The following is a 27,207-nucleotide window of genomic DNA, read 5'->3' on the forward strand; positions in this document are numbered from 1 at the left end:
GAGAGCTGGCAAAACCCCCTTGGCAAGGAATCGGCTCGTATAGAGCTCTGGACGCTGTAGGCTGGCCAGCAAAGACAGATGCTTTCATCCTCACCCCAGACAGAGCCCGTTAGCGAGCCAGCCATCAGGCAGTCCTGCCTGTCCTGGCGTTGCCTGTACCCCTTGTTGCCTTTGCTGGATCTTCTTCAGGAAGATTTGGCTCACATTTGGGGAATTATTTTTTCAGACCACGGGGCAAAGCTGAGCTCCACAGCTTGGAAGCAGCACTGGCTGCTCCACAGATCATCCCTTGAGTCCGGGTTAAAGCAGCAGGTTATCCAACTGGAGCCCTTTTGCCAGGTGCGACAGCGTTGTCAGCTGCTACGAGGGGCTTTTCTCTCCCCTCTTCTGAGCGTGGTTTGTTGAGAATTAGCATGAGGATGTTTTACGGGTGTTTGAGGATTCGCGAATCTCTGTGCTACCCTGCAGATGTGAGCACGTGTCACCTCAGCACCTGAAAGCTGCCAGGGTGAGACCCTCCGTGTTGTCGCTGCACGGAGACTGAAGCCCCTGGGGACCTCTAGTTACTGCTGCAGGCTTTAAAACTCCCTGAAAATGTCAGGATTTGCCCATTGTGGCTTCTTTAACCTCGCAGAAACTGGTGGTAGATGGATTAACCCACTACCACCCCTTTTTAAGCTGTCTTGTGATGCAAAAGTAAGCAGGAATTTGAACCTCCAAAGCTTCCCCGTGCTGAAAAACGAAGTGTCTGGTGTGGGTCTGGTTTTGTTTTAGCGGTGGCTCTTGTGGGCTGTCTCCTTTTCCCCCACTGCCTCTTCTTAGTTCGGTTTTGTTTACGCACTCTGGGAATGGCAGGCCGGTTTGCCATCGCACATGGGTTTTCTTGGGGTAATTATGGACCAAATCAGCCAGCTTTGAGTGTGTGTTTTCAACTCGTAAGCCCACAAACTGTAAGGAAATGCTTGTGGCCACACTGGGACTGTGCTTGTCCTTCCCCAGGGAGGTGAGGAGGAGGATGGAGCTGAGCAGAAGCCATCCAAGGTAATGATTACACGCTCTGTCTTTCTGTATTTCTATTTTGGGCTCCGTAAGTAACTTTTATTCACCAGTGAGCTCCTTCGGTTAGAGCCAGCTTCCTCACCCTGATATGCCCAGAGTGGATGGGGATGATTCCTGTGGGGATCGGTCCTCGCTGCTCGCCGCTGAGGTTAACGGTCTGCGCTTGTTACGGTTCCTTTGCGATCCAGGTGGATTTTGTTTCCCAATCCGGGTGGATTTTGGTTTCCTACATGTTTCCACCACGTTCCCTTCTCCTTGTCTTCACGCTGCGCTGCTGCAGCATTTCCCTTTTCTGATAGGACTCATTGCTGCTCTTTGCCTCAGTGCATGGCCGTGTCTCCCTTCGCAGGGCTTGCTCTCTCTCAACACCCGCTGTAATTTTGGAATAGCTCTTGTTGAAAACCCGGAGTTCTCAGCCAGTTCTGGTAGGTCTTGTCACTCCGTTTAGGAACAGGGCTTTCGGCGAGACTTTGCTGCCGTTGCCTCTGTGCCCTTGGCTGTGAATCTGTCCTCAGGTGCTATTTGTACCCCCTGCTTTAAGGAGAGGTGGCAGTGCTTTAGGAGACAGCCGATGTCCCTGTATCCCTCCTCTGGACAACAGATTGCTTCTCTTTTGCTTTTTATTGAAGTGGCTTGGAATAGAAACCCCTGGGGCTGCAGTGGTGGGGGTGAGAATGGGACAGAGAAGGCTTTGGGTGGCCTTTCCCATCTCGGTAGGTGTCCGGGTGGTCCCGTCCTCTGGGTACGGGACTGTTGGGATGGGGACAGCCCCGTTAAGTGAGGGGCAGGTTGAGAGAGGGCCTGGAGGTGTGAGGGGAGCCATGGAAGGACATGGACCCGGGGTGCTGGGCCTCGTCCCGTACCCCGAGCTCAGGCCCCATGGAGGACTCGTGGGGCCAGGGTGAGAGCTGAGCCCCGGGGCACATTGATCCCGGGGCTGAGCTGAACCTGGCCCCCCGGGGCCTCGTCTGCTAAGCGGAGCCCAGGCCTGGGCCTGGGCCTGGGCCTGGGCCTCGCACCCCGCCATGGAAGTCCCTCTTCCTACCCCACCCCGCTCGATCGCTCGGCGCTCCCCTTTCCTCCCTGTCGCCACCTCCCCGCACGCCTCTGCCAGCCGGGGTGCCGATTGCTCGGCGCTCGGCCTCCCGCCCCGGCGACGGGTCCGTCCCCGTCCGCCCCCCCCCCCCGCCCTCCGCTTTCTCTCTGTTCCCTTAACTCGGCGCTCGCCCGCTCGCCCTGGCGGGCGGGCGCGCGCCGGCTCGGCGCTCGGCCTAACGGCCTGGCGGCCGCCCCGCATGTGCCGGAGCCAAGATGGCGGCCTCCACCTCCTCGCAGCCCAAAGTGACAAAAGCGGCGGCGGCGCCGCGACCCCGGGACCGGGACCGGGGTGGGGACGGCGAACCCGAGCCCGAGGCAGCGCCCGAGCCGGGTGAGCTCCTTTTTTTCGTCGCCGACCCCGCCCCGCCCGCGCCCGGGCCCACCCGCGGCCCACCCCCCCACTCCAACCCCCCCCCCACCTTCCCCTTCCACCCCCATCCTCATCCTCTTCCCCCCCACGGGCCCGACCCCGGGGGTCGCCGCCGGTTCCGGGCCCGGTTCTGACGAGGAAAGGGAGGGGAAAGAGAAGGAAGAGCCGGCGAGAAGCGCTGTCGCCGAGCCGCCGCCCTCCTTTGTCCGTACCCCGGCCTCGCTTTGTCCCCTCACGGGGGCCCCCCCCCCCCGGATCCGGCCTGTCCCGCTTAAAACGGGACGCGCCCGGTTCCTGTCACCGCTGGGGACGGGATGGGGGGGACGGGACGGGGATGAGGTTGAGGGGGGGAGCTTTTCCCCTCCTCCTTGCCCCCCTGGGGTGGAGGGTTGCGGGGGGTGACAGACGGGACACACGACACGATCCGGTGGGGGGGGGGGGGATGTAAATCCCGGCCATGCTTTAGGGACCAGCCCGGGGTGGGAAGCGATGCCCGGTGAGCCCGAGGAAGCCCCCAGCCCGCCCCCGGGCCCAGGCAGGGCTGCCAACGCCGCCCCCCCTCCCCCCCTCCTCCCTGTAGGGAGGTGGCACCATCCCTGTCCTCACCCCCGCAGGGAGGTGTCACCTTCATGTCCCACCCCCCAGTAGGGAGCTGTTGCCTTCGTGTCCCACCCCCCCAGCAGGGAGCTGTCACCTTCATGTCCCGTTCCCCCCCCAGCAAGGAGCTGCCACCATCGGTGTCCACTTCCCCACAGGGAGCTGCCATGATCCATCCCCCCACTTCCCGCAGGGAGCTGTCACCATCCATCCATCCTACTGCAAAGAGATGCCACATTTATGTCCCTGTGTTGTCCCCCCACCCACCCCAGGGAGCTGCCACCTTTGTCTGTGTGTCCCCCCCCAAGAGAGCTGCCACTGTCCCCTATGAGGGAGCTGCTGCTATCTCCCCTCCTGCAGGGAAATGCCACCATCCTCCCCCCCAAGCACCCCCAAATCTCTCTGGCAGGTCACCGCCATCCCAGCACCATGTTACCTGCCACCGGGATGGGTGTCCCCCTCTAAAATTACCCACCAGCCCCATGCAGAGCCCCCTTCTCTCCCATTCTCCGGAGCAGCCTAAACCTTCGCATCATGAAGCCACCTCCTCATGCTGACCTCCCTCGTTCTCGTTATCTGCTCTCGGGGGCTGACGATCTTTTTCTCTTGGCAGTCCTGGCTCCGGAAGAGGAAGAACTGGTGGCCATGGAGGTGGGTTCACCCCCTCTCCCGAAAAAAAGTGCTCCTGCTGGGCAGCTGGATCAACCCCCCACCAGGATAGGGACCAAACTGTCTCCTGAGCCGCCTGGGAGCAAACCAGAGCCTCAGGACTCCAAAAGTGAGTATTTTGCCCGGCTTCTCATAGTTTCCAGCAGCCGAGTGCTGGGGTTTTGCTGCGAGGAGAGAATGGGGAGCCTGGCAGACATTTGTTTAAACGAATCCAGGAGGATTTTTAGGTCCTTTTGCTTAATTAATCCTCTAATTATAAGAAGGTGGTCATGTTGTACTCTGGTATCGCTGGTTTACATTGCTTTTCTTTCCCTGGCACCAGCAGCTTTCCAAAGGTTACCAGGACTGACTTGCACTCCCTGTCCTCCTTAAACCACCTCAATCAGTCCTTCATCTCCTAGTTAACGACGTTCCCCTAGAATGATCGCTTTGAAATCCCTCTCCCTCGCTGACTGGGCTTTGGAGCCTGCCTGTGGCTCACCAGTTTGCAGGGAAGGCTTCCAAAAACACTCTGGAAAACATCCTCGAGTGGGAAAAACAGCTTCCTTCCATGCTAGAGCAGCGATCCTCGTTCTCCTGCGGCTCTGCTCGCTCTTCCCCGCTTTATTCCTGCCTGCGCAGGGATGCACGGAGCATCTTGACGTTCAAAATTAGGGTTGGGGGTGTTAAAAATCCCTTGGGAGCATGGCCAGATGCTGCTCCTCATGCATCCTGCCACAGCCGTGCTCTGATTTTCTTTTTTCTCTCTCCTTCTTTCTCTTTTTAGCCCAGAACCTTACGACGTGCGAAGTGTGCGGCGCCTGCTTCGAAACCCGCAAAGGCTTATCCAGCCATGCCCGTTCTCACCTACGGCAACTCGGCGTAGCCGAATCGGAGAGCAGCGGGGCTCCCATCGATTTGCTTTATGAACTGATGAAGCAAAAAGGCAAACCCGACGGCAGCCCCATGTCTCCCACCCTCGGCAAAAAATCTGGTTCCCCCAAAGACGCCACCACCGGTTCCCCTAGACCCACGCTCCTGGCGCTCGGCAAGGCCGGCGATCGCCCACCAGATGGTCCCGTTAATAAAGCCATCAAATCCCCTCCCGGCTTCTCAAAAAATCTCTCGCAGCCAGGATCCCCCATCCTTAAGAAGGTGCCGCCTGCTCTTTCGGGGTCCCCGTCTCCAAAAAACCCGGAGGAGAAGAGCTCCAAGCTCTCGCTGAGCCCTCTGCAGAGCTCCCCGAAAGCACAGTGGCCGCAGGCGGATGAGGAAGGTCCCCTCAATTTAAGTGAGTGTCTCTTGGTTTTTTTGTTTTCCATGTTTCCCATTCAGCTGAGGGCAGGGGAAATCCCCGGCTTCTCCCATCCTGTTTCTGCCAAGCTAGGCATCCCTCAGCAGTTGGGAGGGCGCAGAGCTTGGTGGAGGAGCTGGTGTTTGGTAATGGCCGTGCTGAGGAGATACGGGCCGCCTGGTTGCAACCGTTGGAGGGGACGGTCTTTCTTGAGTGGGCAAACGGGGATTCCCGTTGGGATTTCAGGAAAACTACTGGCTTTCCGCCCTCTGAGCTCTTCACATCTCCCTCCCTTGCTTCTCTCACCTCTTTCGGTTCTGCCGGGCTGTGGTTTGGCTGGTGTGGAGCACCCTCCTGTGCTGCGGCTCGATCTGGCACAGCCAGCTCCCTCTTCCCAACGGAGCGTGGTGGGTTTGGCTAGCGTCAGCTCGTTCCCCACTGCCATTTCCAGCATCAGATGCGCTCGGAGAGGCACTGCCGCGGCTCTTGGGACCGCAGCCCTGGTGCTGCCGTGTCCCTCTTTGTCCCCAAGCTCCATTGGTGACTTATTCTGACACCTTGGGACCAAAATGGTTTTCCCGGCAGCAGCTGGCTCTTGCCTCCTTCGCCCAAAGCACCGTGTCCTGCTGGGAACGTCTTCATCAACAGCTCAGAGGGCTGTTTGGCTTCTCTGGCTCGTTAGTTCTTTGTCCTTGTTACTGGGGTTGCCCGACGAGCCTGTCCCACTGCTGGCAGCACCAAAAGTCACTTCATCTTCCCCGGTGGGAATCATGGGTGTGTTTGGGGGTTGTTTGATGCAATAAGGCGGAAGACAGCGTCCTAATGGTTGCTGTGTCCACTCCTTCCCTCGTTGCAGGAGTGGCTTTAAGACCTGATATCCTTCAAAATTCCCACGGCTGGGGATTTCCTAACCCTGCCAGGTTTCTTGGAGTCATAGGGCTATAAAATTACTCCATCCTGGCTACCGTCTCGCTTTTCATAAGCTGAAAAGCTCTAGGATGGCAGAGTTGGATACTGGTCGGTGGCGGGAGAGACTCTGTAGCTGGAGGATGCACCTGTGGGTTTGCTGGAGCAGAGACACTCTCTGGGTGCTGCTCCTCCGCCGGTGATAGAAGATGCAGAGTTTGGCCCCGGCTTTTCCTCGCAGCCCTTTAAAGACTTGGAGCAGCAACAAAAAAGCACTTTATGCCTGTCTTGTAGCCAGTGCTGTAATTCCTCTTTGTTAGGGCTGCCAGCTAATGAAGCCGTAGAAGCAGACGAACTCTGGTCTGGCTGCTCAGCTTGGCATGAGCAAAGTCTCCAGCATGCTGCAGGCTGCAGCGGCTGATAGATCCCTAGTCATGGCACAAGGAATCAGCCGATCTTCTCCCTCCTTCCCCTCCGCTGGCCAAGAAACTGAAACTGTGGCTGTGCTGGCTCTTGGCCGGGGCCGGTCTGTGTGGTGAGCAGGGCTTTGGCTGCCGCGATGCCTCTGCTCCGTCTCTGTAGGCCCCTTGGTATCACTTCAGCGGCGCCCAAAATTCTGACTTTGGTTAGAAATTACCACCCTGGCCTCCCTGGTGAGCAATTTCCACTGGTAGAGACAGCAGCACGGTGCCCGGGAGCAGCTGGACAAGTTCTGCCTGCGCCAGTCTCCCCTGCACCTGAAATTATCCTGCTCAAGTCTCCCTTGCTGTGCAGGTTTAAGCCACTGGCATGTTTTTTCCCCAGTTCCAGGCAGGGATCTACCTTGATTTCCCTGTCCTGACGCAGCACCGGTGGTTTCTCCCTTCCCCTCCGCAGCCGGAGGGCAGACAGGGACCAGGGAAGTTAACGTTTCTCCTCCAGGATATCGTGTGGCTCGGGGTGCAGCTTGGTTTTGGTGGTAAAAACTCTTCCAGCTTCGTCTTCCTCCTCCTCTTCATCAGTGTGCTGGGAATCGGCACTTCCTGGAGGCAGGAGATGCCCCTGCTCGAGGGCTGAGCGTCCAGCACCGGGATTAGCAGGGATGCACTTGGTTTAGGCACACGGTGTTCATCCCGGTGCCACCGGCCCCGTGGTGTCTTCATCCAGAGCCCTTCCTCCTCCCCGAAGCGGCTGGGCTTGGATGCTGCGGCGTGAGTGAGACTTGCCGCTTCCTCTGGACGCGAGCAGGGAAGGGACACAAGTGTCTGTGTTATTCCAGCACTCTGGGCCACAGCTTTTCCGTCGGCCCCACCGGGAAGCCCCCTAGCTCCTCACAACCCCCGGCCGTTGCGTTTTCCTGCGGTACCCCAATGTGTTCGAGCCTGCTTCTGATTTTGGGCAGGGACTGGTTTTGCCGCTGTGAGCTGCGTCTGTTTGTCCTGTCTGTCCATTGAGCCACGCTGGTCTTTCTTCTCTCTCTCTCTCCTCCCCTCCCCTCTCTCTCTCTCTCTCCGCAGCCTCGGGGTCGGAGCCGGTGCGAGATATCCGCTGCGAGTTTTGCGGCGAATACTTCGAAAACCGCAAAGGTTTGTCAAGCCACGCTCGATCCCACCTCCGGCAAATGGGGGTGACCGAGTGGTACGTCAATGGTTCGCCCATCGACACGCTACGGGAGATCCTCAAACGGAGAACCCAACCGCGGAGCAGCGCCTCGAATCCTGCCGGTCCCGGGCAAAAAGCCATGACCAAGACCCTCTTGGGCAGCATGGGATCCTTGGAGCCGCGCGGTCCCGGAGAGATTCACATCCCCACCCTCCCCAAGAAGGTCCAGCAACCCGGCAGCCCCATGGGGCAATCTCCTACCTCGTCCCCACCTCCCACCGCCCGGAAGATGTTTCCAGGCCTTTCTCCTCCCTCCTTGCAGAAGAAACTCAAACAAGATCAACTGAGGGTGGAAATCAAGCGGGAGATGATGTCGGGAGGACTCCACGGAGAACCTCACCCGTCCGACCGAGCCTGGTCCCCGCGGGAGGAGATGTCTCCCTTGAACCTCTGTAAGTGAACGGCTGTCACCTTCCCCGCTCAGGCTGTGGGGCCAAGTGGGCCCGCCTTCCCTCGGGGACAGGGACATGGGGGTCTGTCTCGCTTCAGGAGGGGCTGAGGGCTCTCTCCAGTGTTTTGGGGGAGCCCACGTCACCTTCCGTGGGCCGTGGTGTTGGGGGAACCCTCGCCGGGGCTGGGGAGGAGCGGAGAGGGGGGATGTTAAGCACGGTCCTTCTCCCCGCCCCGACCCCACGTCTCTCTCCGCAGCCTCCCGAGCCGACCCGGTGCGAGACATCCGCTGCGAGTTTTGCGGCGAATATTTCGAAAACCGCAAAGGTTTGTCGAGCCACGCTCGATCTCACCTCCGACAAATGGGGGTGACCGAGTGGTCAGTCAACGGTTCGCCCATTGACACCCTCCGGGAGATCCTCAAGAAGAAATCCAAACCCTGCGTTATCAAGAAAGAACCCCACGCCTCCAGCATCGAACCCCCTAAATCTATCGGGGAGGAAGGGACGGACCCCAAGTCCCCTGGAAAAATCCTGCAGGGCTTGGCCCTGCCTCCCCTGGGCGGACGGACGGGGAAACCCAGCCCCGGCAGTTCCACCTTGAACCGGGAGATCTCGTTGTCGCCTCTCACCAGCAAACCCCAGGGCGGTTTCCTGACGCCGTTGTCTGCCAAGCGGCCATTACAGGATGATCGGTTGGGTCCTCATGCCGAAGTCAAGCACAAGGCGTACATCCAGACCGAGCTGCCCTTCAAAACCAAGTCCGTGCACGACAAACCTGCGCACACGTGTAAGTGGGGGATGCGGGGAGGGAAAAACGCGGTGTAACACCCCCCCCCGACACCGCCCTGGGATGTCAATCACGCGACGGGGTGGGCATGGGGAACCCCCAGCCCCGTGCCGGGAAGGGTTTTTGCCTCCTGGGGATGCAGAGCGGGGCGAGGGGAGTGGAGATTTGGGGTCGTTGCTTTTCCCTGATCGAAATTAGCTTGGCTTCCTGGAGATCACCAGCCCCCCGCAACGGGGCCAGGGGATGTTTCTGGAGCTGAAAAATACGGGGAATTTCGATCCCACGGAGAACCCGCCTCCGTGCAGAGCCGGTGTTGACGGGGGGGAACCGGCTCCGTGCCGCGTCCCTGCCTTCTTCACCCGCTCACCCCCAGCCCGGCGCGTTTCCCCCCCTCACCCCAGCCAGCGAAGCTTGCTGCGAGCTGTGCGGCCTCTACTTTGAAAACCGCAAAGCCTTGGCCAGCCACGCGCGGGCACATCTCCGGCAATTCGGTGTCACCGAGTGGTGCGTTAACGGTTCGCCTATCGAGACCCTCAGTGAATGGATCCGACATCGACCCCAAAAAGCCGGCGCTTACCGTAGCTACATCCAAGGCGGACGACCCTTCACGAAGAAATTCCGGAACTCTTCGCATGCCCGGGATCACGACGGCGGCGCTCGACGAATGCCGCTCAGCCTTCAAGCCGGCGGCGTGACCTTTCTGAGCAAAGGATTGCCGGGAGATTTAGCTCACGGCGATGCCGGAAAAATCCTGGATGGGGGAAGCAGCGGTGAGCGGCCCATGATCACTTCCCCCCTCTCCTTGGTGAAGGTGGAGGAACATCAACGCTCGAACATCAACAGTGAGTTGGGGAGAAGCCAGCCGGGAGAGGGCAGAGGGGGTCTCCGGCACCGGCGGAGCACCGGGGGAAAAAACCCTGCCCTGTCCCCTCTGCCCATTCCCGGCAGCGCCGGAAGGGGGGTTCTTTAGCTGAGACCCCACCCCTCCTCCTCCTCTTCCTCTTCCTCCCAGGGACCCGGTTCCCCATGATGAGTCGGGGCTGCTCCTCGCATCGGGGAGCCGAAAGCAAGAGCAGCGGTGCCGTGCCGGCGATGCCGTGCTGCCTTCTGTATCCCCCAAACCTCGATCTAACCCTTCCCGTTTCTCCCATCCTAGAGTTTGAACGGAGGCAAGCGAGACCCCTGGACAACCCCCTCCACCGGGAAGAAGAAGGGACCGAATTCCAGCAGAAAATGGAGGAGACGCGGCAGCCGCCGCCACGGATGAGGCCGGTGCCTTCCCTGGTCCCTCGCCCGCCGCAAACCTCCCTGGTGAAATTCGTGGGGAACATCTACACCCTCAAATGCAGGTAGGTCACCTCGGGAAAGCGGGGGGGTTCATTCTGTGTCCGTAGGGATTCTCTTTCCTAGCTGGAAGCGTTGTCCTTGCTCTGCAGCGTGGATCCCTTTTTTTTTTTTTTTTTTTTGTGGCAAAACCACGATTCCAAAGCTGACGCCATGTCCTCCGTAGGTTCTGCGAGGTGGAATTCCAAGGTCCCCTTTCCATCCAGGAGGAATGGGTACGGCATCTCCAACGACACATCTTGGAAATGAATTTCTCCAAAGCGGATCCTTTACGGGGCGAAGCTCCCCCCCCACCCGAACCCCCCACCCTCGCCGAGGCTCAGTAACGGGAACCCAAATCCATGGCTCTCTCACCGTGACAGAGCCGGCACGGGGAAGCGACCGCGGATGGTGCCGGAACATCCTTACTCTCCCGCTGCCCCCCTCCCCGCCCCCCTCCTCGCCTTCCCATATCCACAATTCCTTATTTTTTATTTTTTTTGGGAAGGGTGGGATCGATTGCTGCCTTCGCCCCTCTGGAGCTTTTCCCCCTGTTTTCCAGGGGATGAGCTAGGTGGGGGGGGGGACACAACACACACGACCCCCGCCACAAGCACTACATGGATCAAGACAAACCCTTGGCTGATCCCACAGGAGACAGGCGGCAACCGGGATCCGGCACCTGATTGGGGAGGGAACGACTTGATGCCAGTCCCGGCACGGAATGGGGAGGGGGGGGGGGGGGCATAGATTTTTCCCTCCTTCTCACTTTCCAAAATCCATTTTTTGGTTTGTTTTTTTTTTTCTTGTGTTTTTGTTTTGTTTTGTTTTTTTGTTTTGTTTTGTTTTTTTTTAACCCAAAGAACAAACGGTGTCGCCATTACTGGCGGCGATTTGGGATGGAGCCGGGCCGGAGGGAAATTTTGGGAAGCAGCTGCGTTCCCGGAAAACGCTGTGGATTTTGTATATGACCCTTAGAGTTAATGTATATTCGATTTTTTTTTTTTTTTTTCCTTTCCATAGGCGACGATGAAATTTAGTCTTGCATAGATATCGGAATCCCTCGGTTCTGAGGTTGCATGTTGCCCAAATCCCCTTTTCCTACACCAAAAAATCCCCCCCAAACGCCGCCGCTACCCTCCCGCTTTTCCACCGCAGCAAAAAAAAAATACCCCACCCCCCCAAAAAGCCGGATTCATACCGTTTCTCACCCCCCCCCCCCCCCCCTCGCTGCCATACCCCTTTAATTTCACCGGAGTGGAGCAGCGGGTGAGACCCACCGGAGAGAACAAACTCCAGTGGGAACTGGAAAAATCCCCAGGGAATTCCTGATATTCCCATCGGAATTGGCCGCGGTGGCGGGAGGATTCAGCTCAGCCCCCCTCCCCCCTTTTTTTCCCCCAATTTTCACCGTTGCTTTTATTACTTCTTTATTTTTCCCGTTTTTTTCCTCGTCTAGCTCCATAGCCCTTCCGCCTTTTTTAAACTCTAGATTTGTGTAGAAATAAGGAATATTCATTTTTATTTGGAAATCCCAAAACTTCCGAATTTCGGAAGGAATTTTAATGGATAAATATTTTTTCTGTTTCTTTTTTTTTTTTCTTTTTTTTTTTTTTTTTTTTTTATTTCCAATTTTTTGGGGGCATATTCTGGTGATTCTTGTACCCGGGAATATGGGACGATGGATTAAATTCTTCTGGAAATGAAGCCGGGGGGGAGAGCGGAGTCTCTGGATACCCGGAATGTCGGGATGGGAGGGGGGGGGGATGCGATTTTGGGGGGGATTGGGGTGGTTTTAGGGCTCCCTGGGGAGGTTTAAGGTGGGGGGGGTCAGGATGTGACCTTGCCCCTGGGAATTGGGGATGCTGGGGTCAGGCTGAGGTCGTGTCCTGGGTCACTGGGGTCAGGATGTGACCTTGACCCTGGGAACTGGGGTCACTGGGGGCAGGATGTGACCTCGACCCCTGGGAATTGGGGTCACCGGGGTGAGGCTGAGGCCACGCCCAGGTCACCGCCCAGCACCCCATGACGGCCACACCCACAGCAGTCACGAGTGGGGGGGTCCCTTCTAGTCCCGCCCCCCGCCGGGGACACACCTGGGGGGGGGGCAGACCCACGTGATCCGCCGGGGGGGGGGGTCAAGCTGCCCCTGCGTGTGAGACACGCGTGTGCACACGAGGCCCCGCCCCCCCGAAAGCAGCCAATAGCAGCAGGCGCCGCGGGCTGGAGGGGCGGGGCGAGGCGCGGCGCAGCCGCTGTGGGGGCGGGGCTAGCGGCCCCAGGCGGGTGTGCCGCGCTATTGGCGGAAGGAGGATTATCCCGCCCCCTAGCTGACCAGTGAGAGAAGAGAGCGGTAGCGGTCACGCCTCCTCACGAGGCGACAGCGGCGCCGACCAATCAGCCCTCGGCCCTGCCGGTTCCATTGAGCGAGGAGCCCGCCGCGCCGCGATTGACACCTGCGCCCGCCAACGGCCGCGAGGGCCGCCCAATGGGAGCGCGCGGGAGGCGGTGAGCGGCACCCGCCGGCCGCCAATGGGAACCGCCGATCACGCGGGGAGGTTGAGCCAACGGCTGCCGGGCGCGGGGAGGGGGGGTGGGGGTGGATCGCCGACCAATGAGAGCGGGGCAGGCGGAGCGGCGCGACCAATGGGGCGGGGGGGGCGGGGCTCGCGCGCCGCCGTTACCGTCTCGCGCAGGAGGAGGCGGCGGCGGGCGGCGGCGCCGCCATCATGAGTTACTCAGGTGAGGGGCGGCGGCGCAAGATGGCGGCGGGGGCGGCCCCCGCCGGGGAACCGGGACGCGGTCGAGGGCTCTGCCGCGGTCCCCGCCGGGTCTCGAGGGTGGTCGTGAGGCCGGGGACGGGGAGAGGCCGGAGCTCTGCGGGACGACCGGGCCCCTTGAGGGGTGACGGGCGCTGCCGCCTCGTCCGGCCTCGTCCCGTTCCTCTGTCAGCGGGGCTTCAGGGCCGGGAGGTGGTTCTGCCGCCTCGGCCCGTCGGGTTCTCACCCCCGGGATTCCGGTCCGGTGCTCCCCGGGTACCCTCAGGCCGGGGGCAGGGGGAGCCGCCAGCCTCTCCCCGGCGGAGAAGGCGAGCCAGCCAGGCTCTTCTTTCTGACAGAAAATTGATTTATTTTTTAATCAAGCTTAATGAGGTTCCCTCTGATTTCCGCCTGGCGGTGGCGGCTGGACAGGAATTCCTCATCCTCGCTCAGGTCACGGCTGTAACTCTCCTCCTCGCCTGATTTAGTGGCAATTTTGCCTTTTTCTCCTTCTAATCTTGACGTTTTGAGACCTCTGCTGGTTCCTAGAGCGGCATCTCTGCTCACCTGTGGAGTACGGTGGGTGTAGGAAGCAATTTGCTGCTTTATTCAGTGTCAACTGTTTTGGCTGGAAGTGGCTCAGGTTGTAACGGTGGCACCGGGGGGGAGGAAAAGAAAAAGAAAATTAATAAATTAGCTGCCTTCTGGGAAGAGGAGTTTCTAATTAAGGGGGAAATCACAATGACAACCTGCAAGGTACCATCGCTTTCCCACAGCATGCGTGTAGCTTCGTGCGAAGCAGAGCCGTGTGCATACGTACCCTGGTTAATGAGGGTGTAATTGCTTTGAAAATTAACATTGGGCTAACGGTTTCTTGACTGGGGAGCACGGGATGTCGGTGTCCAGACCACGTCTTTCCATGCCGGTATCTTCCCATCTTCCAGCTGGTTTCCTGCAAGGGCAAAGTGCAGAGATGCCGTCGAGATACGTTTTGCCTCAAAGGGCATCTGAATGTCAGTCTTGGGAGGCTGCAGGTTGGCGAATGATGGGATTAAAACTTCCCCGATGTGTCCCAGGTCCTCTCTTTTTAGGTGTTAATGGGAGTGGGGTTTATTCTGTGTGAGACCCCTCTCACTTTCTCAAACGCTTCGCCTCCGCTCCCAAAATACTTGGTTGTGGAAATCATTACCAAGAGCTCAGCTTGAAGTTAAACCCTGGATTTTCTGTAAGAGGAGCAAAGGATGTTCCTCTTGTGGGGACATCATTGCTGGGGCGACGTTAAGGTCTGATTTCTTCGATATTTGGTGCAAGACTTGTGGATTATTGGGGGCGTGGCTCCATTTTGACACTGGGTAACAAGAATGTCTTCGGCCGCAGCTGCCACTCTAACAATCAACTCATCTCTAATTGCTTTTTGCTCTTTTCTAGGTTATGGAGACTGGAACTCTGGGACGAACAGAGGCAAGTACAGTAAAAACTGGAGTAATGGTTTATTACCTTCCACTTCAGATCTGTTTCCTGAGCCTGAGGGAGACGCACCGAGGTCGGTGATGAACAAGCACCATCCCCACCGCAGCACAGACCCCGTGTAGTCTCTTACTGTTCTACCTCTGTGACATTTTTCTTCTTTATTTTAAAAATCCACATTGAAGCCAACAGAGAACTTTGTTGCTGTTCCTGGTTGCACAGGAAAACTGTTCTAGGCGGAATATTTGGGTTTGGGGGTTGTTTTCCACCCCCCAAAAAAACCCCTTTCTGCCATTTGGAAAACCTGAATGAAGTCAGTGCAGGTGATGATGTAAATCGAGGCTTGGGGAGACAGCAGAAATACAAACTCCCTCTCCGCGCGTGCCAGCAGCCAAAGAAGAGGGCCGGGGAAAGAAAAACCTAAATTTTAAGCCTCAACAGGCTTTTAATTGGCTTTGTGTGTTATTCCTACACTGGGTTTTTTTCGGTTTATAACAGTTTTGGCTTCTTTAGCAAGAGGAGAAGCCTCTCTGTCGCTTTCTGATAGAAAATGTTTGGAAAACGCTAGGCCGAAAGTGTTTTTGCTTTCAGTGCTCGGCTGTACTGTCTTTGGCAAGGGCAGGTATGCGCTATAGCATCATCCTTTTGGATTTAAGGGGTTATAAAGCAGTTTAATAGGTTCTGGCAAAGGTATGTCCTAGCTGCATTCGTCTGGCTACCAACAGCTTCGTATCAAACTAAAAACCGGCTTAAAATGGTTCTTCGTGTTCTCTGTGTTACCTCAAAACAGGTTTTTATGGAAGCTCTGCCTTGGTCATGTTTATTCCTCTCCTGAGCAGGTTAGACGGAGGAAGCTATAGGCTGTGGCTGTGTTTTATGGGACTTGGGCAAGCAAATTGTTCCCTTAAACCTTTATGAGCTCAACAGTTCAAAGTTTATAGGTGACTTAGATAGAAAGTTGAGTTGTTTTTTTGTTTGTTTGTTTGTTTGTTTTTAACTCCCTATGATGCTTGCTTGGGGCATCTTAATTCAAATTAAAATATTCGCGAACCTGGATAACTGGAAATAAAACCAGGTCTTATTTTTGTTGTTCCAGGTTATGAGGGATACAGTTACGGCTATGGATACGGCCAGGATAACTCGGGTAATTACGGATATGGCATGGCCACTTCGAACTCCTGGGAAATGGCGAATTCGGACGTTGACATGAACCCCGATGGTTCGGGCGGCGGCAACGCCGATGCCGTCATCGCAAAAATGAACCAGCGCTTAGACATGGTGTCGCACATGGATACGGACACGATGCAAGGAGGGCACTACGGATCTGGTGGAGACAGGTGAGTGCAGGGCACGAGGTGAGGAGACGCTGTAACGATCTGCTGCTCGTTAAGAGTCGTTGCTGCTCCGTTTGTTCCTCGCTGGTCTCATTCTTACCTTTTCTGGTGTTGTGACTCAAGCGAGCGTCCATAGCTGGCTCAGCCATCCTCCTCTTGCCTGCTGTAACTGTAAAATAGGATTTTATACTAAGTTTTCATCCGTGTCTGGCAAAAAAATTCCACATTTGGGGCTTACAGTGCAGCTTTTCCAGCAGTGGCTGAAATTTGGGGTTCTTCAGTGAAATGATAATTATAAGCAATGTTCTCACGAGCTTGCTTATGTACTTCTAGAGCAGTGCTAAGGAAAATAAGGCACTATTTCATGCTTAAATCTGAGTTTAAATTACTAATTTTGATTAATAGATTGACTTCTGCTGCTGCAGTGAGGTTTTTGTAGCCAGTGTCGCAGTAGATGCTCAGCTCTATGACGTAGTCAGCTCCTTGCTGATCTGTGTTAATGTTTAAGTACTAATAAATAGGATTCTTTCCCTAAAGACTTCTCACTTAGTAACACACACTGTGAGTTTTGAGCGAGGACTTGGTATTTCTGCAGGGCGACTACTTACTCCAGGTTTTTAATGCCTTAAATAAGTAAAGCTACGTTAGACAAAGTAAAATTCAGGAGTAAATATTAATAAATGTGAAGTGACTGTCTTCTACTCCACTCTTACACTTCCAAAACAGTAACTCTCTTAAGAAATTATACGTCCGTACTACTATATCAAATCGATTTGTTTTGGTCACTTGCTCAGTTTAACTGTGCTGGAAAGGGTTTGCCAAATCATTCGCTGGACTCTTGTCCCTTCAGACATCATTTTGGGCTTCTCCACTTCGATCTCGTGTGCCAGCGGTCGCCTGCTTGCAGGCATGCTCCTGCCGGCGGCGTGTTTCCACTGACTTGGCACCACCGCACCACTTGTGATGGGATAGGTTTTATTAAAAAGCTAAAAATTTCTTGCTCTGTGCAGGAAATAATGAGAAACACAGTAAGGGAAAGATAAATCACTTGGAGAATATCAGCTCCGGGCTATAACGGAGCAGAAAAGGAGCTGCTCACCCTCCAGCTGCTCTGGCTTACGTGTAATTGGACACTGGCAGTTCCTCCATTGGTGCCTGGTCTGATTTTCTAGCCCCAACATCTCTCCTTTTATCAGCGGGGTGACTTTCTTCTGACCTTGGAGCCATGATAACATCTTTTCCCCCCCGCTGATTCTGATCTCTGTGGTTTCAAGGCCTTGCTGTAAAGCGCAGTGGCAAGGAGGTCATGCTTTGACGAGGCTCGTTAGTTCAGCATCACAATCTTTTCTCGTGCAGCAGGTTTCTTCCTCGCCTGCCTTGTTGGTCAGAGTGCTGCTGGCAAGCATGCAAAGCCTTAAATTCCAGTACGAAGCATTTTAGTATTGCAGAATGTAAAGCTAAAAATCCTCTGTGGCCTCATTTTTAGGAGGAAAAAAGGTTTTAAAATAGGTGGGGCATATGTTGGCTTTCCAGCTGGGGACAACAGTTCGTTAATGGATGGATTGCATATGGGGAGTGAGGAAGGGTGGATCTGGAATAGGTCTTTGATTGTGCCAAGGTGTTCCTTGAGTAGCACATCTCACTATTCTGGGAAGTATTTCTGGATAAGGTGAAACTTGCTGTGACAATGAGCAGCTCTTGGTTCTCTTCAGCTGCTCCTAAAGTTCTTTTTGAGTCCAATATTTGGGAGTGGGGACAAAGTGATAAGCCCCTACCTCAGCTGGTGAAGGAACCTTTGCTCAATGTGCTTGGGTTTTTTTATTCATTTAAAATATTCTGGTAATTCTGGAAGAAACGGATGGTTCAAGGGGCTCCCTGGCATCAGGGTTTTCCCGTGTCTAAAGGTCTCTGGTTCTTCCACCAGCGGGACTGAAACCTTGAAGCTCTGTCACCAGCTCCTGCTGGTCCATGTCCTGTCCCGCTCCGCAGTGAAATATGTCCCATGTTGAGTGACACATCTGCTGATTGAAAAATAAACTTAAAAATCTGTTTGGAAGGGTTTTGTTTGCTTCACCTCTGCTGCCGTTTCTCAGTGGTGCCTCACTGACGCGTCTCTTGCAGGTACGACTCGTACGAGTCCTACGACTCGAGGTCTTCAATGAATGACCGTGATATGTACCGATCCAGCTATGATTACAACGAGTCCGAACATGACAACGATAACGCCTATGAAGGTCACTATGACAACTTCTACGGGAACCGCCGGGATCAATACCAGAACAGAGCACGGGATAACTTTGGTCAACGGGGTCAGAACTGGGGTAGAGACGGACGCAATAACAGACCCATGGCGTCTTCCTATCCTGGGCGCATGGGCGGACAGTGGAACGAGCCTCCGCAATCAATGGGATCACGAGGTCTTGGTCCCCACGGATCCTCCAGGCTTCCTTCCCTCTTCTCCCACAACATTATCCCAGAACTCAGCATGTTCCAGGGAATGCGAGGTTTCTCCGGAAATATGCGTTATGGAGGAGGAATGATGAAACAACGGATGAGGAGAAACTGGAAAATGTGGGACTCGGATTTTAAAGTAAGTACTTGTGCGATATCCTCCTACCTGCTTGGGTCGAATGAGAGACTTTATTTCCCAACAGACCCACATGTCCTGCAGCAAAGGGCTCCAAAATACTCTCTGGGAAGCGATAATATATAATTCTGCATGTTACCGGCTCAGTAGTATGTTTTCTCCTAAGCAAACTGAGGAGGCTGCACTCAGTTGCAGAGCAGTATTGATACATGAGATGTTTTAATCCTAAAAACTTTGTTTTCTGAGGGTAGGAGAATATTGCAGTCCTTCATGGCTTAATCTTCTATATTATGGGATAGAGGTGTGGTGGATTATGTCCTTCCTGATCAACTCTGCCTGTCAGAAACTTGATGCAGGAAGCTTAACTTACTAAAAATGAGTAAAATAAGACATTGCTGGCTGCAGAGGGCACCTGCTTGTGTTGCAGGGATTAACCTTTCTCTTCTCTCGCAGCCCCAGAAAAAGAAAATGAAAAAAGATCCCACCGCGAAGAAGCGGAAGCAAACAAACAGCTCTGATGAACCTGACAGCAAGGCAGCAAAGACAGATGGCTCCGATAACTCCGACTCTGACAACGGTAAGAGTGGAGCAGCTTTGCGACATGCTCGGGAGCGATATAAAGCTGCCACTGTCTTTATTTTCGGCAGAGCTGTCGTGCATTGCCGCACGTTTAACGTGGTGGCAAAATTGTTGGTGTTGATCTGGGTAACCTCTCTTTATGCTGACTGTGCTGTTTCTTTCAGAGGAGGGAACAGAAGGAGAATCAGGAGAAAAAGAGGAGAAGGAGGGCTCCAGAGGTGTAAGTAACTCTTGGAAACTACTTTATTGTGATTAAAAGCTGTAGTTCTGGTTGGTGAGGGCATATTCCTGGACTCCCATGTTACTCCCACACCAAGCCAGGTGGTGGAGGCTTAGACAAGTTGGGGGGAGTGGATGGAAGCAAAATGCTCCACCAAGGGACGTGTGGACATTATGGGGGCTTCCCAGCTACACCCACCAGCCGCAACATCACTGCGAGACACTTTACGGTGTCAAAATGCAGTAAAACACCCGTACGCCAAGAGCTTTAAGTAAGGAAAACCCCCAAATCAATTGCCTGCGACATGGAGAATCCACAAGTGTGGGATTATGTTGCCTCGCTCTAGATGGGGACTGAAGGCACCCGTCTGCTGCTGCCCTTCAGCTTGGTGGGGGGAGGTCTCTTGCATATAAGACCTGCAGGTGTTGTAGAAGCATCTCCTGCCGAGTGAGTGGGTGCTGTGCTGGATTTCCCCGCGCTAAGGGAGTGTGGAGCAGCCAGATCCGATGGAGATGTCGCTTCTCCGTGTGGTGCTTTGAGTGCCTGGGGAGGGTTTGAGAGGCAGCAGGCTGGTGAAGGTGTCAAACCAGCCTCCAGACATTCGCTTTTGCTAGACGGTTTTAACTTCCCAACGTTGCATTTTTAGGAAGGGGAAGATGAAGAAGGAAAAGATTCGGAGAAAGGTGAGTTGGTGTGCGCGACAACTCGTTTGCGCTCCGAAGCTCTGCACAGAGCACAACCCCCCTCCAGTCGAGCACTCCAACCTGGCCAGAAGAGATATTTCCAATTAAATCCGATGGGTTTATTTAGGCTCCTTTGGTTCTTAAGAGTCCATTTGCCTTGTGGCTTCGCTGTCCCTTCTGGTCCTTTGCGTCTTGGTGACCTGAGCTAAACCTCTGCACCTTCTCGCTGAAGGGCAATTTGGCTTCTGCGCGTGTCCCCGAGTCCCCTGGGGATGCTGGTCTGGTGCTGCGATAGCCATCAGAGGTGGGGTCCTACGAGCGAGAGCAGTCGAGGCTCTTGTGTGTGAGGCTCTGGTGGGATTGCATCGCCATAGCCAGGCGGAGAAATACGGGGAGGGCCCTTTCCAGGGCACCGATTCATTTGCTCTTCAGGATGAGACCTGTCAGATCTCCGCTGACGGGGGGACAGGGGACTAGCTCAGTTGTAATGTCTGCATTTAGTCAGATGAATCCCATCCTTTGTGTCTGCTCAGGGATAAGGAAGTGCTGTAAAAGCCCTGCTAGGGAGGAGCTGGATCCCTTGGTCAAGGTAGGTTGGTGAAGCTGCTAGCCTGGGGCTTAGGGAACCAGATTTAATTTCTCGCTGTGCCCTAGACTTGACTTTGGGTAAGTTGTTCGGGCTGTGAAATGGGATGGAGCTTCCTGGCTCGGAGAGACAGGGCCGGTCGGAGAAGCACCGCGATACCCAAAGGGAGCTGAGAGAAGCAGGAGGGCTGGAAGGAAACCTCCTGGCAAGATGTGTGGGGGGGTCCTTGCCGCCTGTCCTGCCGGTGGGCAGCGTAAATTTGAGCCTGGGACGTGCCCATGCGTATGCCAGGGCGGGCGGACAGAGAAGCAGCTTTTCTGTCCCCGAAGTGGTGTAAATTCATCCCCCTTACCCAAGCTTTATTGCATTGCCAGTGTTCACTTTGAGGCTGAACAAATCTGAGCGGGTGGTACTAAAAAAAAAAAAAAATCCTGTAACTAATTAATACTTAAAATCTCATAAAACTAGTAGTAGCAAGCAGTAATTAAAATAAAGGGCTGGGAAACCACGTTGGAGTCTTTCTGCTGTGGTTGTCCCCTCTGCCCCCCACCCGCCAAGCTTGTCCCAGTGCAGCTTTTTTTTTTTGGAAAGAGCTAATTTGGGGGGGGCAGCACTGTTGTATAAACTAGAGGTTTATTTGTAGTTGGCTGGTGGGAGCAGCTTCTTGACTCTACGGTGTTTCTCCATTGTGTGGGTTGGTCGGGCTGACGACTAAACTTGTCTAGGGAAATTCTCTTTAATCAGGTGGTGTCCTCAAGTAGTGCCCTGAAATACAACCTGCTTTAAACACTTAGGTGCTTTAACAATTCAAGAAGAGATCAGTCAAATCAAACGCAAATTGCAGGCGGGCAAGAAAACTCAAGAGAGGCAAAAGAAGAGGCATCGGGATCGCATGGTAGAAAGGTAACATCTCCTATTTTATTTTGTTTTTTTTAGTGATGTCGCTTTCTTCTCTGGGACCGTAGTACTTGCAGCCAGGGTCCGTCCTTTTGTTCCCAGTTGTTCTAGTGTTTTGTCTGTTCCTTGTAGAAACTGCTTTGCTCTCCTGCCAGTCTTCTTGCCATCCGTGCTTAAAAGATAAATAGAAATGGGAAAGCCTCTGGGAAACATCCCGTAAATGTTTAAAGGGTTGGAGACTTCATGAGTTTATCTGCCACCCCTTAAACATAGTGAGGGAGTAGATCCAGTGAGAAAGCAGTGCCCTGTAGAGCTGGAATGGACTGGTTTGAATATCACTTCCCTTCGCCTCCGACTCTCTCAACAGGATCCAGTTTGTTTGTTCGTTATGCAAATATCGGACCTTCTATGATGATGAGATGAACAGTCACCTTGAGAGTAAATTCCATAAGGAACACTTCAAGTTTGTCGGCACCAAGTTGCCTCAACAAACAGCTGATTTTCTCCAGGTGAGCCTCTGGTTATGTTTCTGTCCTCTGGGTTTCAGAGTTTGGGGTTGTACTATTATTATTATTTATTATTTTGGAGATGCTGTAAAGCTCCTGAACTGCCTCTCTAAGTAACTGTTGTGGAAACCGCTAGAGAAGGTGGAGTAAAGTTGGGCTAAAGCATCAGAGCTCTGCCTTGACTGCCCTCTTCTTTTGAAGAGGTTGTTTAACCTCTGGTTTTACTGGTTGGACTGGTAGGAAATAAAGTACTTGCCCACCATGGATTTTGGTGGCCGGAATGGGTGACTTAAGTGCTGAAAGGCAGTGCTACCTGCAGGACAACGTGTGGTGGGACTTGTAGTATCTTTAGGATGAGCACGCTAGAGAGGTGCACCTAAAAGTGGTGGTGGGGGAAAAGATTAATATGATATATTCTGCCGTACAGGAATATGTCGCTAATAAAACTAGGAAAACTGAAGAGCGTCGTAAAGCAATTGAAGACATCAACGCGGTTATTCAGCAGATTTACAGGGACCAAGATCTTACGCAAGGTAAGAGTTCCTACCTGTGTGCGTGCGAGAGTTCCTTTGTCAAATGTATCAGCTGCCTCGTCAACTCTATAAATAGCAAAACAGTAAAAAGTAGTAAAAAGCGGGAGGGGAAGAACCTGCTGGTGTTGCTGAAGAGTAAAACCTACTGTCTGCTCAAGTGCACCGTCAGGCACTTCAGGTTATTAGCTGGCTTTGTGGACACCAGCTAAATGATTAGCTGGCTGAAGAGATTTTTTTTTTTTTCTTGCAAACCTGCAGTGCTGATGCAGCTGCAGCTCGCGTCACTCATTGTTGCGGCATGCAGCCAGGCTTGTATCTGGGCCAGCGGTATTCTGTTAACCTGGCTGTATATAACACATGTTCCGCTTGGCTCCTCTCCTGCTCCCTGGGAAGACTGTTTTGATGCCAGTGGAAGGGTTAAAACCGAGTTTGTGGTGGTTAAAACCGAGTTTGTGGTGGTTAAAACCGAGTTTGTGGTGGTTAAAACCGAGTTTGTGGTGGTTAAAACCGAGTTTGTGGTGGTTAAAACCGAGTTTGTGGTGGTTAAAACCTGAGTTTCTAAATGCAGGCTGGAGTAAAATCTGGAACACAGCACAAATCCCTAGATTATTTTCTACTTAATACCATTCTTATATTCCTTTTCAGATGTTGGTATGGAGCATTTTATTAAGAAGGTGGAGGCGGCTCACTGTGCTGCGTGTGACCTCTTCATCCCAATGCAGTACGGCATCATCCAGAAACACTTGAAGTCGCTTGACCACAACCACAACCGCAGGGTGAGTGGGCAGCCTGGTGCCTCACGGGTCTTGCAGGCTTCAGCTGCAGTAACAGGAGCATGAATTTGGATGGGTTTAGTTCATGTGGTTCCTGAAACTAGGGAGAACTTGTCTTCATTCTCTTCGGTGCTTCTCTCCACGGTCTGCAGTTAATTTTGATGTTCTTGTGTCCCCAGAAACTTTCCCTTTGCAAAAGCTGGCAAGCAAGATGTTAGCAGGATTATAGCACCTTTGGCAAAGCCTTGTGCCGATCTGAAAACAAGATCTTGTGTCTCTTGCCCCGTTTCTTGCAAAATAAACAGCTTTCTGACTCCCCCACTTCCACGTACATGTAGGATGATGTTTTTACAAGCTTTACTATACCCATGAGCAGTGATCCGAGGTGATGGCTGTCAGACGACGGCTCTTTCTAAGATACATCTATCGGCACACGACTGTAAATCTTGACACGTTACTGTGGCGATGTTGAGCAGGCTGCGTTACCATCTGCAGCGCTCGGCTGTTCAGCCGTCCTTTGCTCCCTACACCTCAGCAAAATCAAAATTCAAAATTTCAGACTGAAAGATGAAACGATCCTGCTGGTAGAAGTGTGTGAAACAACCCACGCGGCTTTTCCTTGGCTGCCTGATACTCACCTTTCTGAAGCACAGAATTTAGGGAATGTGCAGAAAATAGCAGATTTCTTAAATATTGCTGTGTTGTCACCTACCCAAATACCAAAGTGTGCTCTGTAGCCTGTTGTCTGCCGCTGAGCTGTGCCTAATGACTGGCCTCATGAGTTAATTCAGAACAAAGCCTAAGTGCAGTTTTTTGTCCTCCCGTACAGGCTATGATGGAGCAGTCCAAGAAATCATCGCTAGTAGTTGCAAGGAGTATTCTCAACAACAAACTAATCAGTAAGAAACTGGAGCGGTACCTGAAGGTAGGTATTTGCGGAGCAGCTTGGCATGGGGTCAAGCTGGTAGCAAGGCTTCCGTGCTGTAGGAATTTCATGGTAGCTGCTGTCAACTTATGAAGGTGCTTATTAGCTGAACCTTGAGGTGATTTGGGGAGTTTTTTTGATAATATGTCAGATTCCTGGTTGCTGGTCATCAAGTCTCAACAGTGCAGATGACTTCATCTGTCATCTTCTGCCTCACACGTTACACCGAACCCTGAGCGAGCAGGATGAGCAAGGCCTCCAGCTTAAACTTTGGCCACAGGCCTGACCGTTGCGCTGTCGCTGCTAATATTAGTGTTGATTTGAATTCTCGAGGCAGCATCTGCTTTCAGGAGCTGCTCACTTGACTGCTTTCAGTGCAACCATTACTCTAAAATTACTGGGAGGGTTTGCTGGCATGTAGCTGGTGTGAATTCCTCGAAGCAGCCAGAGATAAACTCACAGCAGATGAATGTTTGTCTTCTGTTTTCAGGGTGAGAATCCTTTCACGGATGACCCAGAAGAAAAAGAAGAGCATGAGGAAGGAGAAGGGGGAGCCAGTGGAAATGCAGAGGAAGGAACAGCAGAAGGAGCAGATGGAAACAAGGATGAGGAGGAAAATCCGGAAGAAGAAAATCCAGAGGAGGAAAATCCAGAAGAGGAAAATCTGGAAGAGGAAAATCCAGAAGAAAATCTGGAGGAAGAAAATCTAGATGAGGAAAACAAGGATCCTGAAGAGAACCCAGAAGCAGAAGGTGCTGAAAATGAGGGGGAGCAAGAAGAAACAGGGACAGAGACAGAAATCGAGGCACAAGCACAAACAGAGGTGGAGCCGCATGCAGAAAACACGGAGGAGCAGACTTCCCCACCTGCAGAGGAATTTCTCCCTGAGGAAGAGCAACAGCCAGTAGAAGGTGTGGAAGTAGAAGATGAGGAGGAAGAAAGTGAGGAAGCTGCTGCAGCACAAGAGGATGAGGATGCGGAGTAAACTCTGGAGGGGGAAGCTGATGTGTAAAAGACCTGACGTATTTTGTTGTGATTTTTTTTTTAAACATAACTGTATCTGTGAATTTCATAACATGTGTTTTGAGTTCTCATTCTACTAAATTCACTTAGGCAGTGGAAGCCTTTACCTGTAAAGTGATTTTTTTGGAAAATAGAGGAATTTTTTTTTACCAAATCTTCATTTTAGTAGCTAGGTTTTGTGCGTTCTCTGTTTTTTAGATGGCTTTGTACTAGGAGAATTTCCTTTTGAGCATGTGTGCAAACCAGTGCTACTTCACAATCTGGCAAACAAAACCTCTTCTCTTCCCCTTGAATTTAAACTTTTCTATATTTAACAAAGATGTGGTTTGTTCCCTTAGCCTGTCTGTCTGGAAACATCAGAAATTTGGTTCCGGGGTTTTAATTTCTGCAGTGTACGCCGTTAAGGTTCTGCGTAACTTCCATGTGACTGTAATATTCCCCCCTGATGTTTTATTCTTCCTTTTAATGCGGAGCGAAACTAAGTGGTGTCGACATTGTATTGTTTGTAAAATGCTTTCATTTTAAAGGTGAATGTTTTGGTGGGTGGAGATAAAAGGACTATCCTGAGATTACCTGTGACTCTGCCTTAATTTCTGGTGCCCTGGTAAAGCTTGCGAGAGGTTGGAGGCTTAGAACTGGTCTACAAAGCCTGCGTCTCCATGTTCTGGTTTGGGATTTGGGTTCAGCTCAGCTTTCCTCTCTTCACTGCAGATGGAGCTGACTTAACCTGCGTTAGCAGTAAACACTTGGTTGAAGCTGTCATCGGTTAATCATCACCTGGAGTATGGATTCTCCTTCCTGAAATGAGGGAGAAGTAAAGAAATTAGTTTCCATGACACCGCAGAGGTTATTCCTGCTACGGAGGAGTGGCTGGGAGCTTTCCTGCTGGATGGGTTGACAGATGAGGACGTGCTTAGCCTTGAATCGCCAGCATGACGCCAAATCCAGTCTTACAGACTTCCAACTTGGTGCAGATTGTTTGTACGAGAGAAGTTTTCCCCAGCAATGCGCAGAAAGGGAGGTTTAAGCATTAATATGAAGACAAAGTGCCAAGACTGCTCCCGACCTCAAACCCCTTTCCTCCAGCACGGGTCCCTGGTGGCAGCGACTGCTGGATGCTTCAGTTGTGCCCATGAAGTCGTCTGCGAGCTAATGGGATTGCGAGATGGATGAGATGAGCTCCATGAGAGGGAACGTTTCACCTGCTCCACGCCAGGGAGATTTATTACCCGTGAAAACATCGAGCTCAAGTCCTGAACTGTTTATCCTGGTATTGCCCACTTGGCTTCCTGAGCAGTGAACCCACCTCCTGCAGACAGACATCTCAGACTAGTCCTGGAAGATTCTTTTCCAAACATAATTAATAGCCTGAGTCACTAAATACCTCATCGGGGCTGGAAGGAATTTGGCTCATTCCCTCTTGTGCGGGTATGGCTGGATCCCAAGGTTGACCCTGGGAGCTGTTGGGCGTCGAGGGAGTTGGCTGCCACTTGCTTCCACCTCTTGCATGGGTTTAATCGGACATCTAGCAGTTTTGAGGTGTTTTAGCATCTTAAGCCTGATCCCCCAGATCTCTCTTCGATGTGTGTTTGAGCTCAGAGTGGCGTAATTACCACTGAGTGCCGTTTGCATGCTGTGGGAATGAACGGGGTGTCTTGGAGGGCACTGGGGGATAATTTTGAAGGCTGTAAAACAGGAGAAGGGGGTGCCTCAGAAGTGTGATCTTCACACATTTTTGCTTTGAAGGCAGACGGGCATTCAGCTAGCCACCATCATCTGTTCAAATTTAGCCTGTGCCAAGAAAAGAGTCTCAATTCTGTCACCTCCTTTTTACAGCTGCTGGCTTTTCCTCCTTACTCAGCAGAGTTTTGTGGTGATTTCCAGGTTTCTTTCTGCTTTTCTCTGTAGAAACCCTCTGATCTAGATTTAATTAGCTGATGAAAACAACTGGGCTTGGCTTCGTTGAAGTGTTAAGACCTGTGCTCTGCTTGTGTTTTACTGCGTTTTAATTGGGGTGGAGTTTCAGAAAGTATTATTGGGAAGTACCTTTGATTTAAGGTTTACTTAAGATAATTGAGATTCTTTAATCGGGGTAGGCTGCCTGTAACCTTAAATATTGGGTCCTGAAAATGGTGAGATCTCTGTGAGCCAGATGTTGTTTTTAAAAACAGACAAACCCCACCTTTATTTGTAATACAGCAAGTTACACCTTCCTTATAC

General features: G+C 52.9%; 2 protein-coding genes across 5 annotated transcripts in view; both read left to right on the top strand.

Moving 5' to 3' along the window:
- WIZ (WIZ zinc finger) overlaps positions 1-11,822 on the top strand; it is a 58,274-nt gene extending 46,452 nt beyond the window's left edge. For 2 of the 4 annotated variants that reach the window (XM_075025246.1, XM_075025247.1), the window contains exons 6-12: positions 3,738-3,902; positions 4,560-5,063; positions 7,469-8,005; positions 8,262-8,792; positions 9,194-9,634; positions 9,949-10,141; positions 10,303-11,822. In XM_075025246.1, coding sequence (XP_074881347.1) covers positions 3,738-3,902; positions 4,560-5,063; positions 7,469-8,005; positions 8,262-8,792; positions 9,194-9,634; positions 9,949-10,141; positions 10,303-10,462 — 2,531 coding nt within the window. In that variant the 3' untranslated portion in view covers positions 10,463-11,822. Of the gene's footprint in view, positions 1-2,336; positions 2,489-3,737; positions 3,903-4,559; positions 5,064-7,468; positions 8,006-8,261; positions 8,793-9,193; positions 9,635-9,948; positions 10,142-10,302 lie in introns of those variants that run through there. The other 2 variants (XM_075025248.1, XM_075025249.1) reach the window with 2 other exon arrangements.
- A 968-nt stretch (positions 11,823-12,790) lies between these two features.
- AKAP8L (A-kinase anchoring protein 8 like) lies at positions 12,791-25,559 on the top strand. The gene is made up of 13 exons (XM_075025250.1): positions 12,791-12,857; positions 14,303-14,335; positions 15,438-15,678; positions 17,797-18,265; positions 18,716-18,839; positions 19,006-19,061; positions 19,708-19,744; positions 21,125-21,233; positions 21,595-21,736; positions 22,161-22,266; positions 22,912-23,042; positions 23,869-23,964; positions 24,455-25,559. Exons 1-13 carry the CDS (start codon positions 12,845-12,847, stop codon positions 24,947-24,949), a joined length of 2,052 nt encoding a protein of 683 aa, XP_074881351.1. The 5' UTR covers positions 12,791-12,844; the 3' UTR covers positions 24,950-25,559.
- The last annotated feature ends 1,648 nt before the right edge of the window (positions 25,560-27,207 follow it).

Source organism: Buteo buteo, chromosome 4 (assembly GCF_964188355.1).
Source record: "Buteo buteo chromosome 4, bButBut1.hap1.1, whole genome shotgun sequence".
NCBI lineage: Eukaryota > Metazoa > Chordata > Aves > Accipitriformes > Accipitridae > Buteo > Buteo buteo.

Bases quoted from the DNA above. Each gene is read 5' to 3' on its own strand.
- AKAP8L (XM_075025250.1), top strand. The intron at 18,266-18,715 runs GTAAGTACTTGT...CTTCTCTCGCAG, and splicing joins TGTGGGACTCGGATTTTAAA to CCCCAGAAAAAGAAAATGAA. The intron at 18,840-19,005 runs GTAAGAGTGGAG...TGTTTCTTTCAG, and splicing joins TAACTCCGACTCTGACAACG to AGGAGGGAACAGAAGGAGAA.